At 44.2% G+C, this 17,795-nt stretch overlaps 2 protein-coding genes across 2 annotated transcripts in view; both read left to right on the top strand.

Moving 5' to 3' along the window:
• Positions 1-2,764: 2,764 nt before the first annotated feature.
• LOC133419518 (microfibril-associated glycoprotein 4-like) lies at positions 2,765-9,074 on the top strand. Its single transcript, XM_061708725.1, has 6 exons — positions 2,765-2,783; positions 3,193-3,354; positions 5,161-5,199; positions 5,465-5,561; positions 8,229-8,396; positions 8,706-9,074. The coding sequence occupies exons 1-6, from the start codon at positions 2,775-2,777 to the stop codon at positions 8,954-8,956; spliced, it is 726 nt and encodes a 241-aa protein (XP_061564709.1). The 5' UTR covers positions 2,765-2,774; the 3' UTR covers positions 8,957-9,074.
• Positions 9,075-16,002: 6,928 nt separating this feature from the next.
• LOC133419414 (microfibril-associated glycoprotein 4-like) overlaps positions 16,003-17,795 on the top strand; it is a 43,570-nt gene continuing 41,777 nt past the window's right edge. Inside the window, exon 1 of the mRNA XM_061708577.1 lies at positions 16,003-16,058. The gene's annotated coding sequence lies outside the window, so the exon portion shown is untranslated. The remainder of the gene's footprint in view (positions 16,059-17,795) is intronic.

Below are 17,795 nucleotides of genomic sequence, written 5' to 3'. Positions count from 1 at the left end.
GGGACATGTCCCCCCCACTTTTCAAAATCATGTATTTGTCCCCCCCACTTTTTATAGTTTAAAAACTAACGGTAGGCGGCTCAGCCTGTAATTGCGAATCATCAAGACAGTCTGTGCGAAGGTACTGATGGCCCGGCAGCCTCGCTCCCCCTCCCCTCAGTGCGGGCTCAAGCCTGATTTATGGTTCCGCGTTACACCAACGCAGAGCATACGGCGTAGGGTACGCGGTGATGCGCACTGCACAGTGCGCGTCGCCGCGTACCCTACGCCGTAACCCTTCGGCGTAGGTTCTGCGTCGATTTAACGCAGTACCATAAATTAGCTTTCACAGACAGACAGCCAGGACGCGGCAGCAGCAGAAATGAAGAGGAGCCCGCAGCTCAGTTTAAAATACATTTCTGCAGCGGGACAAAAAAGCAGCAGCACTGCTGTGTTGCAGGTAGGCTGTGCAGAGATGAGTAGCCAAATATTACTCAACTTAATATGTTGTAAATGGTTAGGTGATTTTGGTTTGTTTATAAGGAAAGGAAGGAATGAACATGATCTATTTTCATATTTCATAGGCGAAATATGTGGAGACAGGTGCAAGTGAAGAAGTGCAGGCAGGCAGGCAGGAACCCAACCATGTTAGCCCAAAAGTGATTGTAGAACAGCAACAAAACCTTAAGATCAAGAGAAGTGGTGCTGTGAATTTCCTTGGCTCCATTATAAACAAGGAGTCAATGGAATCATGTTTTTTCTGTGGCCAAGCTTTTGAAAATGAAAAATCAAGCTTGGTCAAGAACTCTGTTTCTCCAGAGGCCTGTAAGTAAGCCTGTAAAGCTTTTACACTGTCTTAAGGTAAGAGCTGATTTCTTATGTGGCATGTTAATGTTGTGTCAAAAATAAAGGATGCCCACAGAGAAAGAGGTCACAAGACTCTTTTTTATCATTGTATAGCACTAAACGAAAATAATAATAAATACATATATCAGGAAAAGTTAAACTGTCTGAAAAAGTAAATCCATATCAAAATTGTTTGATTGTTTGCATTCACACACACATAGTCTTACAAAGCCACTCTGCACATCCACGCTACAGCTACACGCACAAATTTACCATTCCTACTTGTGTCCCCCCCACCTCTGAAACTAAAGTTTCGCCCTTGATTACAATACTTATAGGCAACTAGTCAGGAACACTGGACCAGCTCTATAGCTTCCGCAGGGTGCTTGAGGGTTCATGGGAATTTGCCCACCCAGTCTACATGTGCTTTGTGGATCTGGAGAAGGCATTTGACCGTGTTCCTCGTGCCATTCTGTGGGGGGCTCAGTGAGTATGGGGTCCGGGGCGCTCTATTAAGGGCTGTCCGGTCTCTGTATGATCGGAGCAGGAGTCTGGTTTGCATTGCCGGCAGTAGGTCAGACTTGTTCCCAGTGCATGTTGGACTCCGGCAGGGCTGCCCCTTGTCGCTGGTTCTGTTCATAATTTTTATGAACAGGATTTCTAGGCGTAGCCAGGGGCCGGAGGGGATCCGGTTTGGGAACCAAAGGATTCCATCTCTGCTTTTTGCAGATGACGTTGTCCTGTTGGCTTCATCGAACCGGGACCTTCAGGGGCGGTTTGAGACTGAGTGCAACGCAGCAGGGATGAGAATCAGCACCTCCAAAACCAAGGCCATGGTTCTCCACCGGGAAAGGGTGGCGTGCCTTCTCCGGGTGGGTGGAGAAGTCCTGCCTCAGGTGTACAAGTTAAAGTATCTTGGGGTCTTGTTCACGAGTGAAGGGAAAGATGGAGCGTGAGATTGACAGATGGATCGGTGCAGCGTCCGCAGTTATGCGGTCGATGTACCGGACCGTTGTGGTGAAGAAGGAGCTGAGTCGAAAGGCGAAGCTCTCGATTTACCAGTCAATTTACGCGCCTACCGTCACCTGTGGTCATGAACTTTGGGTAGTGACCGAAAGGATAAGATTGTGGATACAAGCGGCCGAGATTAGTTTCCTCCACAGGGTGGCTGGACGCTCCCTTAGAGATAGGGTGAGGAGTCGATGCTCCTTCACATTGAGTTGGTTTGGGCATCTGTATTGGATAAACGCCTCCCTAGGGAGGTGTTCCAGGCATGTCCCACTGGGAGGAGACCTGGGGAAGACCCAGGGCATGCTGGAGAGACCATGTCTCTCGGCTGGCCTGGGAACGCCTCGGACTCCCCTGGAAGAGCTGGAGGGAGTGTCTGGGGTGAAGGAAGTCTGGGCATCCCTGCTAAGGATGGATGGATGAATGGATGGATGGATGGATGGATGGATGGATCGACATTTGTTCATTATGCTTCATCGTTGCGTATAATTTTCTATTGGCTGCATGAAGCTGTGACTGCATCATCCCTATTTTATAAATTCAGAACTTAATAAGCATTTTTAAGTGCATAACTGGAGGGACTTACTTTGTGAACCCTGAGGATGTTTTTACTTAAAGAGGAAAAAACTATAAAAGCACAACATTACTTCGTCCCTCAACAGTCTTTAGTGTTGCTGTTTAAGACCAATTTGGCCGCAGAATGACCAGCCATTATCAGCGTGCCAGTCGCTGGTATGAATGGTATGTTATCAGATACAGCCTCTTTCCAAGATAGGTTGTTTGTTAACAATAAGGAACAAGGAAACTGCGGACTTAGAGGCAGTATTTTGATTGAGGGTTTCTGATTGGATGGTTGCCATGATGCGAGACCACCTGCAGGTACAATAACCTCAGCAGGGATCCAGACTGACCTCAGCTCTTCTTTGTGCAGCACCGCTCTGATGGAGATGGTGAGTTTCTACCTTTATTCACCTGAATCTCTTCTGTTGCAATGGAACAAAAATATCCCCTTTAAAACATAAAAGACTAAATACTAGATTCAGTTAAAGTGCAATGCTGCTGCTGGACTTCTTGTTGTTTAATTTCCACCAGTTTCATTTAATTTGTTAATATATAGTTGAATTAAAATGTAAAGATCCCATTTAAAATGTAATAAAATCATCTCATTGGTCTTATTATGAGACAAATGCAGTAACATAGAACTTAAAGCTAAAAGCCTCGGACTGTCTTTTATCCGTCGGACAGATGTCTTCAAAATAAATAAATAAATACATAAATAAATAAACTTGCCTGTAAGGCTAGTTTATTCATATAGCATAATTCAACAACAGGGTGATCCATCTATGTCTTATGTTCCAGCCACCTTGGGTCCTCCTCATGCTCATCCTCCTAGCTTCTGGGATGAAGACCTGCAAAGGAGCCTCCCTACTGGTCGACTGCAGTGACATCCACCACCAAGACAAGAATCTGACCAATGGAGTGTTCACCATCTATCCTGCTGGATCCACGTCTGCTGTGCAGGTACGTCTCATCCTGTTGGGGACTGTGTTCAAGAGGTGAGGTGTTGGTAGTGGTCTAACAAGAGTGAAAACCACTACCACCCCAGGGATCCCTTTCTGTGGGCTGTAACCATTGGTCATCCTCGACAGGGCACATAAAGCTGAACAGTAGCCAGTGGAGAAGTTCCAGACCTGCGGCTCCTCTACCGACCACTAGGGTCTTTAGAAATGGGTTTAATGTTGGTGTTATTGGCTCTTGTCTTGTGTTCTTGGGTATTGTTTTGTGTTCTTGGGTCTTGTTTTGTGTTCTATGGTTTTGTCTATTGTTCTTGGGTCTTGTAGGTATTATGTTAATGGGGCTTGGCTTGTGTTCTTGGTTCTTGTCTTGTGTTCTTGGGTCTCGTCTTGTGTTTTAGGAGGTTGTCTTGTGTTTAAGGGTCTTGTGTTGTGTTCTTGGGTCTTGTCTTGTGTTCTTGGGTCTTGTGTTGTGTTCTTGGGTCTTGTCTTGTGTTCTTGGGTCTCATCTTGTGTTTTAGGAGGTTGTCTTGTGTTTAAGGGTCTTGTGTTGTGTTCTTGGGTCTTGTAGGTATTATTTTCATGGGCCTTGTCTTTTGTTCTTGGGTCTTGACTTGTGTTCTTGGGTCCTGTCTTGTGTTTTAGGGTTTTGTCTTGTTTTCTTGGGTCTTGTCTTGTGTTCCAAGGTCTTGTCTTGTGTTCTAGGATATTGTCTAGTGTTCTTGGGTCTTGTCTTGTGTTCCTGGGTATTGTCTTTTGTTCTTGGGTCTTGTCTTGTGTTTTACAATCTTGTCTTGTGTTCTTGGGTTTTGGTGTTGTGTTCTTACCTCTGTCCTCATTGGTTTCTGCTAACTTCACTTCCTATTTTACTTTGAAGGTCTGTCTTTGTCTTATTGTGACCTTGGCCTCTTGATTTCACCCTTGTCTCATCAGCCTTGTGAGAAAATTGTGTCTTTCCCTTGAGTCCTCCAATGGCCCTGTTGGACTAGTCCTTACTCGGCCCGACTCGGCTCGTCACGCCTCTACCCGTTTTGTCCCCGTTTGTTTTTCCACAGCCAGGTGAGAAGTGGGCAGGTTGGGGTGAAGCTGCTGTGACGTACTCGATTGCGCAACCGCTTTGTTCATGTCAGCGCTGATCAGAAATCAGCTGGAGTCGCGAGCGGCTGAGAGTAAAACAGCCCGTCTACATCCCTTTTTTAATTCTCTCCTCAGCCACCAGGTTTATGAACATCTGCACCTCAGAGTTGGATCATGAAACAGACGTTTTGCGCTTTATAATAAAATCGCCGCGAGTCACGCTCGCGCTGACCCCCGCTTCCTGATTCAAACGTCTGACGGCCCCGCCCCCCAACCAATCAGTGGCGCGGAGGGTGGTGACGTCAGAAATAGTCCCGGCTCAGCCCGGATAGAACCTCGCCAGAATTGTTACAGAAATAGTATCGGCTTGGAGCGGCTCTACCCGTCTCAGCCCTAGTGCAAAAGCGCAAAACGGGGCTGTGGCGGGTAGAACCGAGGTGAACCGGGACTAGTGCAAAAGGGGCACAAGATATCCAAACAGGAGTCTAGAAATCATTTAGCTTTAAAACACCTCTCCAGAAACCTGAATCAAATCACACTTTTTTTCCTTCAAAGTTTATAAATAGAAAACCAAACCACACAAAGAGACTGAATAGGAGCAGATGCTTCACTATAGTTATATCCTGGAAATTCCCGTGAGGCTGGTGGGATGCCCTCAGTGGTCTTAAAAATAATTTATAAGCATCCCATAGAGTCTACATCTCCTTAACTGACGAGTGTCTCTGTGTGTCTCCAGGTGTACTGTGACTTGGAGTCGGAGGGAGGACGCTGGACGGTGAGTTGTTCACCCACAGTTACAACATTTTAAAGCTTTTACCTCTTTGTGATGTTGCCATCATTCTTCAAAAACACTGAAGAGGCATTCTGGCATTGATCATCTCAATTGACGAACAGTTTCGGGTGGTATTTATTATACATTTTACTGGGTTTGATATGGTTGTCCATGGTCTTGTTGAAAACTTCACAGATGTTCTGGGAACTGATGTGGTCCCAAAGGCAGCAGATTAAATATCATCAACTGCGTCCTGTTTTGTTTCCAGGTGTTCCAGAAGAGGATGGACGGCTCTGTGAACTTCTACAGAGGCTGGGACCAGTACAAGTTGGGCTTCGGGAACGCTTTTGGAGAGTACTGGCTTGGTGAGACCTGAACCCAAACCTTGTTTGTATTTTGTGTAAACTCCTACACTAACATACAGAAGAGTATTAGGGCTAAGCAAGAGAAAAAATATTTGAGAGGGGAAGATTTTTTTTTATTGCCCACTTTGAGAAAAAAGTCGAAATGTCGAGAAAAAAGTCCAAATGTCGAGATTAATGTTGAAATTTCGCCTTTTTTCTCAACATTTCAACTTTATTCAAGAAATTTTGACTTTTTTCTCAACATTTCGACTTTTTTCTCAACATTTCGACTTTTTTCTCGAAGTGCATAATGAAAACAAAATCTCCCTCATCTAAAATATTATTTTTATTTTTCTCCTGCCTGGCCCTAATACTCTTCCGTACTAATGGCTACTATTCTCAGGTAATTTTTTATGTGATTTATTTGTTTGATATCAATCAATTTTTTTTGGGAAGAATGGATTTTTTTTTTTTTATTTATTTATTTTTTATTTATTTATTTATTTTTTTTCCCTTGTCTGCACACATATTAATGATTGATACCATGACGGTAGAAACCAAAAGCATACACATGTGCATTATTACTATATTTAATATATATACATATATATACGCATACATATGCGTACACATACACATACAAAAACATATAAATATACACACACAAACCCAGTGATTTTTTTTTTTTTTTTTTTGGGGGGGGGGGGGGGGGGGGGGGGGGGGGGGTGACGACATCCACTGCCAATCCAGGAAGCAGGAACACATGGAAACACGCACTGGAAATCTGCAACAAAAAACCACAAACAAAACACGAAACCGGCACGGAGCCAACCAAAACAACAACAGCAATCGACCTAAATCTTGAGATCTGATCGCAGTCTGAGCTAAGCTACCGCTACCGCTACCTAACCCCAAAAACTAGAGAGCCAGCATGCAAGTGAACAAGCCAGTGTGTATGTCTATGTGTGTGTGTGTGTGTGTGTGTGTGTATGTATACGATCATGCGTGTGTGTGTGTGTGTGTGTGTGTGTGTGTGTGTGTGTGTGTGTGTGTGTGTGTGTGTGTGTGTGTGTGTGTGTGTGTGTGTGTGTGTAATAAACCAAACAAAGCTCTACCTGAAGTGTATCTATAGTGGGGGAGGGGGGGGAGCAACCCCGCCACCCGCGAGACCAGAGGTCGACACGGAAGAGTCCGGAACCCAGGCCACCGGCAACCCCACAAGGCGACACACGTGCAGGCCCGACAACGGAGGGCCCCAGACCCAGGCATCCCATTCATTCATCCATTCACCTATCCGATACCTATACTAATAATAATATGATATACTATACATAATAATAATACTAATACTACTACTACTACTACTACTACTACTACTAATAATAATAATAATAATAACCATCTTTATATAATATAATATTGATAAATTATTAAGTTTTGATGTCCTGCCAATGGAGGCTCAAATCCTCCATGGCAGGACCCTTCCACACCGCATTCTCACCGACACAGACATACAATCACGCACCGTTTCCCCCTCCCCGGGGGGGTCCAGCACCGCCAGAAGGCACCCCGGGCTGCACGGCGAGCCCCGCCGGGCCCGGGTACCCCGACCCACCTATCCCAGGCCGGTGAGGGAACGCGGGTGATGTGGGACTCCCTCCCGCCCCTGGTGTTGAGTGCATGTGATTAATGCCATAAAAACAGGGAGGGGGAGGGCCAAGTATCGATTTGACACCGACCCGCCCCCTCCCGAACTACGTGTCCTTGTCAAATGTATTTATTAAGTGTTGAATGTGCAGTGTCTACAGTGCTGTTAAAACCGTGAGGCGGGGAGTGCCGGGCCACGCGGGACAGTGCCCCCCACGACCCGGACCCCCCGCCCTTCGCCTATGTGCGTATGAATCGTGTAGGGGGGGAAGGAGGGGGAAGGAGGGGGAGCGGAGGCCGAAGCCAGGAAGCAGGACCAGCAAAGCCGGCCCTGATAAGACACCCGCGCCCCCCCACCGGCCATCCAGTAGACGGGGGCCGGCCCTCCGAGCCGGGCCAGGGCCCCGCCGTACCTCCACGGGCGCCCCCGGCACCGCCGGAGCCCCCAGACGGAGGGGGAAACGGCCCAACATCCTCCCATTCATACTGACAACATAAGACATAGACACCTGGGAATGGTGCCACCCCGCCGCTGCGCCCGCCCGTGCCCCCCCCCGGTCAGGGGAGGCCCGATCCCCCCCCCCCCCCCCCCCCCGAGGCCACCCCGGCGGACACCCCAAGGGTCACGGAGTCCCCACATCCGCAGGGGCACAATAAGAATGGATTTTATTGATAAAGTTGTGGTGGTTGATGGTGGTTAAAAAGTGAACCTATCATCCGTCGCAACTGTAATATTTAACCAGAACATTATTTAAGAGCTTTAGTGGATCAAACATCTGGAAACATCAGTGTTCCAACTTAAAGCAACAGAATTCAAACTTAGAGTGAACGACAGTTTTCAGGAAACAACGTTAACTTTGAGTGTAGGGAAATCCAGCCCCGGAGCCTTTTACAGGCCTAACTCACAAGTCAGTCCAGAAATGACTTTGGAGTTGAAAGCTTTCACACATCCACAGTGTCTTCAAAGTCAGGAATGTTTGAACAGATTTGACAGAAAAAGAAGGGAATGTGTTTTTTTCCTTTGTCTCATTGTGCCTGTAGGTCTTGAGAACATCCATCAGCTGACACGTCTGAAAGAGTACGAGCTTCTGGTGGACATGGAGGACTTCGAAGGAAACAAAGTGTTTGCTCGTTACTCTGCATTCAGCGTGGATGCTGAGCGTGACGGTTACGCATTGCACGTGTCTGGATTCCTCAATGGGGGCGCCGGTGAGTTAAAGCAGAACCCCTGCTTTTGTGTATATTTAAGAAGAGCCGTCTTTCTCTTGAAATTCATGTTGGAGCTCAGCCGTCTTCCTCTTGAAACTCAAGAGGAAGCAGCTTCTCTAGATCAAGGTGAACCATCTGAGGTGGTTCACCTTGATGTGGGGTTGTGATGAATTTAAACTCCTCTTCTACCTCTGAGCCGTTGAGTAACTACTGTAACAGATGTTGATGAGGGCGAGGACTGCCACCGTCTGAAGACATGCCTAATCCTATTCTCATTATTTGAGTTGAATGGTGTAAATGTTTTTTCAGGAGATTCCCTGAGCGTTCACAACGGGAGGAAGTTCACCACCTTTGACAAAGACCAAGACGTCTGGTATAAAAACTGTGCCAGAGTATTCGTGGGGGCGTACTGGTACGATAAGTGTCACGATTCAAACCCTAACGGGATTTACTCCTGGGGCGATGACAGCCTCTTTGCGGTTGGAGTGGTCTGGCACACCTGGAAGGGTCATTACTACTCCCTGAAGACCATCAGCATGAAGATCCGGCCTGTTAACTGAGCATGACGCATAACCAGAGGTGTGTCTCACGTGTAATCTGAATGAAGTGTTTCAGCACTCGGTGGAGATTTGAAGTGAATATTTGTGTCCTGACAATAAATGAGAAACAAACAGCTGACGTGGTCTCCTTGTGTTTTTGTGTCTGGATTCTCTGCTTAGAGGTTTGGAGGGTTCTTTCCTCATTCTGAACATGAATCATTGTCTTTTAGTGGTCCAAGTGTCAAACTCGAGCTCCTGCTTCTGCCGTGGTAAACCCACAGACAGACGTCTCCAACATACCTGTCAAGTCTCCCGTTTTGGCCGGGAAACTCCTGTAAATTTCCCATTTTATAATATAATAATTTTTAAACTGCAAACCGAATTGCCACTAACCTCGCGAGAACTGCACCCTGCTGTATCCTTGTGGGCAGTTCTCACGAGGTTAGTGGCGACAACGGGAACAAACTCGGAACTACAAATCAGAGATGGATGGATGTAACGAGAGAGAGGATTTTTCTGCCAAAAAAGCAAAGACTTCGTGTAATATTTCTAAAAATGGGAAACCGAATTTACTTTCCTAAAGAGGAACAGGATGGGGAACAGTTACGACTTCTGAAAGATTTGTAACTGCGTTTTTAGTGTCTCTCACGGGGGAAGCAACGATGTCCGTCAGCAGTGAAGGCCAGAGCCTCATGAGTGGAAATGACAAATTAAAAGAAAATGTAAATGTTTCACTTGAAGACAATGTGTATATAAACTGAAAATATTTAAAATAAGTGTGCTTTAATTCCCCTTTGTGTTTTCATTTTGGCTCTATTATAGGAATTTCACACGTAAAAATGTCCACAGCATTTCAGTGTCAACAAAGGTCGGCCATAATTGTGGTCTGTAAGTGATTGACATGTAGTTATTTTAGATTTCCCCTAAATCTGTATGTATCTTTCCTGTATTTTGTAAATCCAAAACTTGACAGGTATGGTCTCCAAGTGCCAGTCCTGGAGTGCCACGTCCAGGCGCCACACACCTGAATCAAAGGACTGGGCTGTTAACAGACTTGACGACAAGCAGTGTTGGGACTAACGCGTTACTAAATAACGCGTTAGCCTGGAATATACTTGCTGTTGGTGCTTGCGTTCGCGTCCGTTCGCGTGCAACACCAACCCTAACGTCGCTCGTGTAGTACACGAGGAGAGCACGTCGTACCGGCGGTGACCGATAGGGGGCAGTAAGCAGAGCAACAGTTGGAAAAGTGATTAAATATTTAGTAGTAGCGGTAGTAGCAGTAGCAGATTAGAACAATAAACAAGTTAACATGACACCATTGGGTGATTTAGGAGATTATAACATTGCATTGGTTGCGATCTTGGCAAAGGAAACGGTGCCAGCGACCTCCGCGTCGTCACTAGTTGGTATCTGACCGGGACCAGCTGGTATCAGACCGAGACCAGCTGGTACCAGACCGGGACCAGCTGGTATCTGACCGGGACCAGCTGGTATCAGACCGGGACCAGCTGGTATCAGACCGGGACCAGCTGGTATCGGACCGGGACCAGCTGGTATCTGACCGGGACCAGCTGGTATCTGACCGGGACCAGCTGGTACCAGACCGGGACCAGCTGGTATCAGACCGGGACCAGCCGGTATCTGACCGGGACCAGCTGGCCAACTAACATCTTAAACACTAACATCGGCATGTCGGCTCATACAACCAGCGGCAAACTCTCCTTTCAATCATTACAACACTCAATAAACATTAATTTTTCAAATCCAGCAGAAATGTTTTTTGTGCGACTCTTTGCCTGTTCTCCGATGCCGGATACTAAAGTGCTGTCAACTCCTGTTTACAGAGTCTCTCCCGCCATATTTGCACACCTAACGCTAACAAAGGAGCTCTGCGTCATGGCAACCGGCCAATCAGAAACCCTCAATCAAAATACTGCCTGGAAAAACAAGTTTACTTGAAACCGCTGGCTGCTGAACCTGAGTTAGTAGTTAGGAACTGGTCTTTTATGGAGGCTGTTTCATGAGTTGCAGGTGTGTCTCTGCTGAATGTTCACCTCCAACGTCCTGCCAAGACAGGTTCCAGCATCAAGTTCAAACTCGACCAGCTCCTGCCAACCTTCGAGAGCATTTCTGCTTCTAGTTTAAGGTCTCCGCTCATCAGGACTGAGTTAGAGCACTTTTCCAGCTCTCTGCATGACTCAGCACTGAGAAAGATGCACTTATGGCGAGATGATCATAGGATGGTGTCTTTAAGACCCAGTTTGTCAGGGGCCTGTTTCTCTTTGCTGCGTGCCTCTCTACCCATTTCCTGTCCACCAGAGGTGTCAAGTAACGAAGTACAAATACTTTTTTTTACCTTACTTAAGTAGAAATTTTGGTCATCTATACTTCACTGGAGTAATTATTTTTCAGATTACTTTTTACTTTTACTCCTTACGTTTTCAAGCAATTATCTTTACTTTTTACTCCTTACGTTTTAAAAACAGCCTTGTTACTCTATTTCATTTTGGCTTTTGAACAAAAACTATCCAGTTAAATTGCTCCATCCGGATAGAGTGAATTTGGTTGTGGTTGTTTCAGATGTTCTTGTCCAGTTTTGTTCTTACATCCGTTCCCTCAGATTCCTGCAACTAAACTTGGATGTACATTCCAATAAAGGTTAGGATAAATGATAACATGCTTCTGAAGTTTGACTTTTTGCACCATTACAATACTTATAGACAACTAGTCATCATATCTGCTGCTCTCTGAAACACATGTTAATGCTCAATAGTACACATATATGCTTCTTTAATATATTTGTATTATACTAAGATGCATTCATTTTCAATGTCTTTTGTCCTTAATGGCTTTTTCCCCCCTTACATTACTTTTACTTTTATACTTTAAGTAGTTTTGAAACCAGTACTTACTTATATATACTTTTACTTGAGTAAAAAACTGAGTTGATACTTCAACTTCTACAGGAGTATTTTTAAACACTACTATATACTGTATACTTCTACCTGAGTAATAAATATAAATACTTTTGACACCTCTGCTGTCAACCTACTTTCAATAAAGGCCACTGGCACCACAAAATCTTTAAAAAAAGAGTGTAACACCTAGTTTTGCTGAATAAAGGTGGATGTGGTGGACTGGACTCCCAGCAGCACTGATCCAGCTGGAATCTCCTACGTGATTTCTTGCTTGTGTTGTTGTCTCAGATATAAGTCTGTTGGGATAAAAGCAGTAGTGGCAGTTTAACAGGTTCTTCTGCAGCAGCTCTGAACATGAGGCAGCCCTGCCCCCTTTTTGCCGCTCACGTTTCCTGCCTGCAGGTTTCCCCATCATGACAACTGATAAGCTGAGCAGGTAGGACCTCATTCCTCTCAGAGTCAGAGTCAGAGTCAGAGTCATTTTTATTGTCCCTCTAGGGGAAATTCTTTTAGCAGTCTGGGACAACAGTCATCATACAAACACAGACATACCAAAAGAACAATTAAAACATTAAAACGTAACATAGTAACCATAATAAATGAGTAAAAGCAAAAGTGCTTTCATCAGTGCAGGCAGAATGATAAAAATATATTAAAAATATTAACATTTATGCAAGTTGATCATTTTGACAGCGGTTGGTATATCCAAAGTATAGAAACGTTTTGCACACCGGTTCTGCAGAAAGGTGCGTCGGAGGTGAAGTGTTTATTGGGCCAACGTTTCGGTCATCGACCTTTCTCAAGGCATCAAACAGATCAGAAACCACAGTTTGTCAATTATAGGCTGGTAGGCCTATGTGGTCCAATCAGGCGCCGCCACACCTACACCTGAGCACCTTCAAAAAGGTCACATACTGAAGTGCAGTCAGTATGTACTGCATCTCCAAATCACAGGGGAAAAAAAGGAAAAGAAACACAACACCCACACTGTGCATGCACGAAATACATCAGTCGAATCCAAAGGTATAATCATTAAAAAGGGAAGATGATTATACCTGTAAAGTGTCAATCAGTTTAAAATATTTACAATGAGGGAAGAGAGTCACACAGCAAAAATCCTATCTAGGTGTTCTGATCTCAGTATGACAAGTGGAAGAGTGAATGTCCTGTAAAAACACAGACTATATCAAAAAATATCAAGAAGAGAACATCATAGAATAAATAGGAGTCAGGCCCAGTCTCCTAATCGACCCAATTCCTAGGGAAAGGAAGGGAAAGGAGAACTGGTCAAATTCAACTCACAAATAATTTAAAGATTAAAAAAGGTGAACGAATATATTACATATATATATATATATATATATATATATATATATATATATATATATATATATATATATATACATACATATATATATATATATATATATATATATATATATATACATTTATATATATATATATATATATATATATATATATATATATATATATATATATATATACACATATATATATATATATATATATACATATATATATATATATATATATATATATATATATATATATATATATATATATATATATATATATATATATATATATATATATATATATATATAAATATACACACATTACACAAATTATACATACAGAAATTGGCTCTCATTATTTTTGGGGGAGGAAGGAAACTATGATGAAACCTAATCATAACATAACACTCAAAGGCAGTTCATCATTCAATCCCTTAGGTGCCAGTGTTTGTAGGGTGAAAATCCAGAAGAGCTCTCGACGTTTTAGCAGCAAGTCCAGGTTCCCACCCCTCCGTGGAAGACTGACTTTTTCAAGTCCACAGAAACGTAGAGTTGAGATGTCATGTTTGTTCTCGTTAAAATGAACAGCCACAGGATAGTTACTGTCTTTTCTCCGTATGGAGCTTTTGTGTTCACTTATCCTTTGTTTTAGCTCTCTGGAAGTTTTTCCCACATATGCTAGGCCGCAAGGGCAGCGTAGCATATATATGAGATGTGTCGATGTGCAAGTAATCACCTCTTTGATGGGAAATTTTTTGTTAGAGTGGGGATGATAAAAAAAGTTGGTCTTGGAGGTGTTATTGCACTGTGCGCAGTTACCACACCGGTAATTTCCAGCAGGTAAGGGAGCCAACAGTCTCTGAGTAGGTGGCTTAGGTGTTTGGGTCATATAGTCAGCGTGAACAAGCAGGTCTTTTAAAGTTTGTCTCCGTTTTCTGATCTGTTTGATGCCTTGAGAAAGACAGCGGTTGGTATAAAAGAGAATTTATACCTATTGCTATTGGCCTTGGGAAGCCTATAGCGCCGCCCAGAAGGCAGAGGGACAAACTCTTCTGACAGAGGGTGATCAGGACTGTGGTATTGGGCCGGAGGGGATCCGGTTTGGGAACCACAGGATTTCATCTCTGCTTTTTGCAGATGGACGTTGTCCTGTTGGCTTCATCGAACCGGGACCTTCAGGGAAGGTTTGAGGCTGAGTGCAACGCAGCGGGGATGAGAATCAGCACCTCCAAAACCAAGGCCAGGGTTCTCCACCGGGAAAGGGTGGCATGCCATCTCCGGGTGGGTGGAGAACTCCTGCCTCAGGTGTACAAATTAAAGTATCTTGGGGTCTTGTTCACGAGTAAGGGAAAGATGGAGCGTGAGGTTGACAGACGGATCGGTGCAGCGTCCACAGTTATGCAGTCGATGTACCGGACCGTCGTGGTGAAGAAGGAGCTGAGTCAAAAGGCGAAGCTCTCGATTTACCGGTCAATTTACGTGCCTACCCTCACCTGTGGTCATGAGCTTTGGGTAGTGACCGAAAGGATAAGATTGCGGATACAAGCGGCCGAGATGAGTTTCCTCCACAGGGTGGCTGGACGCTCCCTTAGAGATAGGGTGAGGAGTCGATGCTCCTTCACATTGAGTTTGTTTGGGCATCTGTATTGGATAGACGCCTCCATAGGGAGGTGTTCCAGGCATGTCCCACTGGGAGGAGGCACGGGGAAGACCCAGGACATGCTGGAGAGACTATGTCTCTCGGCTGGCCTGGGAACGCCTCGGACTCCTCTTGAAGATCTGGAGGAAGTGTCTGGGTTGAAGGAAGTCTGGGCATCCCTGCTAAGGATGGATGGATGGATGGATGGATGGATCGACATTTGTTCATTATGCTTCATCATTGCGTATAATCTTCTATTGGCTGCATGAAGCTGTGACTGCATCATCCCTATTTTATAAATTCAGAATTTCATAAACATTTTTAAGTGCATAACTGGAGGGACTTACTTTGTGAACCCTGAGGATGTTTTTAAGAGGAAAAAACCATAAAAGCACAACATTACTTCGTTCCTCAACAGTCTTTAGTGTTGCTGTTTAATTTGGCCGCAGAATGACCATCCGTTAGCAGCGTGCCGGTTGCTGGAATGAATGGTATGTTATCAGATACAGCCTCGTTCCCGGACAGGTTGTTTGTTAACAATATGGAACAAGGACACTGCGGACTTCCAGGCAGTATTTTGATTGAGGTTTTCTGATTGGATGGTTGCCATGATGCGAGACTAATTTAAGGTACAACAACCTCAGCAGGGAACCAGACTGACCTCAGATCTTATTTGTGCACCGCAGTGCTGCTCTGATGGAGATGGTGAGTTTCTACCTTTATTCACCTGAATCTCTTCTGTTGCAATGGAACAAAAATATCCCCTTTAAAACATAAAAGACTAAATACTAGATTGCTGCTGGACTTCTTGTTGTTTAATTTGATAATATATAGTTGAATTAAAACGTACAGATCCCTTTTAAAACGTAATAAAATCCACTCATTGGTCTTATTATGAGACAAATGCAGTAACATAGAACTTAAAGCTAAAAGCCTCAGACCATCTTTATCCGTTGGACAGATGTCCTCAAAATAAATACATAAAATAAATAAATACACTTGCCTGTGAGGCTAGTTTATTCATATAGCACAATTCAACAACAAGGTGATCCATCTACTGTATGTCCTATGTTCCAGCCACCTTGGGTCCTCCTCATGCTCATCCTCCTAGCTTCTAGGATGAATAACTGCAAAGGAGCCTCCCTACCGGTCGACTGCAGCGACATCCACCACCAAGACAAGAATCTGTCTGTCTGACCAATGGAGTGTTCACCATCTATCCTGCTGGATCCACGTCTGCTGTGCACGTACGTCTCATCCTGTTGGGGACCGTGTTCAAGAGGTGAGATATTGGTAGTGGTCTAACACGAGTGACGCGTAACACGAGTAACCATTGGTCATCCTCCACGGGGCACATAAAGCTGAAGGGTTGCCAGTGGAGAAGTTCCAGACCTGCGGCTCCTCTACCGACCACTAGGGCCTTGGTCTTTAGAAATGGGTTTAATGTTGGTGTTATTGGCTCTTGTCTTGTGTTATTGGGTATTGTTTTGTGTTCTTGGGTCTTGTCTTGTGTTCTAGGAAATTGTCTTGTGTTCTTGGGTCTTGTTTTGTGTTCTATGGTTTTGTCTTGTGTTCTTGGGTCTTGTCTTGTTTTCTGTGATCTTGTCTTGTGTTTTAGGGTCTTGTCTTGTGTTCTACGATCTTGTCTTGTGTTCTTGGGTCTTGTCTTGTGTTATTGCATCTTGTCTTGTGTTCTTGAGTCTTGTCTTGTGTTCTTGGGTCTCGTCTTGTGTTCTTGGGTCTTGCCTTGTGTTCTTGGGTCTTGTCTTGTTTTCTGTGATCTTGTCTTGTGTTTTAGGGTCTTGTCTTGTGTTCTACGATCTTGTCTAATGTTCTTGGGTCTTGTAGGTATTATGTTCATGGGGCTTGTCTTGTGTTCTTGGGTCTTGTTTTGTGTTCTTAGGTCTTGCCTTGTGTTTTAGGGTCTTGCCTTGTGTTCTTGGGTCTTGTGTTGTGTTCTTGGATCTTGTCTTGTGTTCTTGGCTCTTGCCTTGTGTTTTAGGGTCTTGTCTTGTGTTCTTGGGTCTTGTAAGTATTATGTTCATGGGTCTTGCCTTTTTTCTTGGGTCTTGTCTTTGTTCTTGGGTCTTGACTTGTGTTCTTGGGTCCTGTCTTGTGTTTTAGGTTTTTGTCTTGTTTTCTTGGGTCTTCTCTTGTGTTCCAAGGTCTTGTCTTGGGTTCTTTGCTCTTGTCCTGTGTTCTAGGATATTGTCTAGTGTTCTTGGGTCTTGTCTTGTGTTCCTGGGTCTTGTCTTTTGTTCTTGGGTCTTGTCTTGTGTTTTGCAATCTTGTCTTGTGTTCTTGTGTTTTGGTGTTGTGTTCTTGCCTCTGTCCTCATCAGTTTCTGCTAACTTCACTTCCTATTTTACTTTGAAGGTCTGTCTTTGTCTTATTGTGACCTTGGACTCTTGTTTCCACCCTTGTCTCATCAGCCTTGTGAGAAAATTGTGTCTTCCCCTTCAGTCCTCCAAGATATCCAAACAGGAGTCTAGAAATCATTTAGCTTTAAAACACCTCTCCAGAAACCTGAATGAAATTCACTTTTTTTCCTTCAAAGTTTAAAAATAGAAAACCAAACAAGACAAAGAGACTGAACAGGAGCAGATGCTTCACTATAGTTATATCCTGGAAATTCCCGTGAGGCTGGTGGGATGCCCTCAGTGGTCTTAAAAATAATTTATAAGCATCACATAGAGTCTACATCTATTAACTGACAAGTGTCTCAGTGTGTCTCCAGGTGTACTGTGACTTGGAGTCGGAGGGAGGACACTGGACGGTGAGTTGTTCACCCACAGTGACAACATTTTAAAGCTTTTACCTCTTTTTGATGAAGAGGCATTCTGGCATTGATCATCTCAATTGACGAACAGTTCCGGGTGATATTTATTATACATTTTGCTGGGTTTGATATGGTTGTCCATGGTCTTATGGAAAACTTCACAGATGTTCTGGGAATTGATGTGGTCCCAAAGGCAGCAGATTAA

Source organism: Cololabis saira, chromosome 19 (genome assembly GCF_033807715.1).
Source record: "Cololabis saira isolate AMF1-May2022 chromosome 19, fColSai1.1, whole genome shotgun sequence".
Classification (NCBI taxonomy): domain Eukaryota; kingdom Metazoa; phylum Chordata; class Actinopteri; order Beloniformes; family Belonidae; genus Cololabis; species Cololabis saira.
The sequence above is the reverse complement of the archived record's forward strand: the minus strand, read 5'-3'. Positions and strand labels throughout refer to the sequence as shown.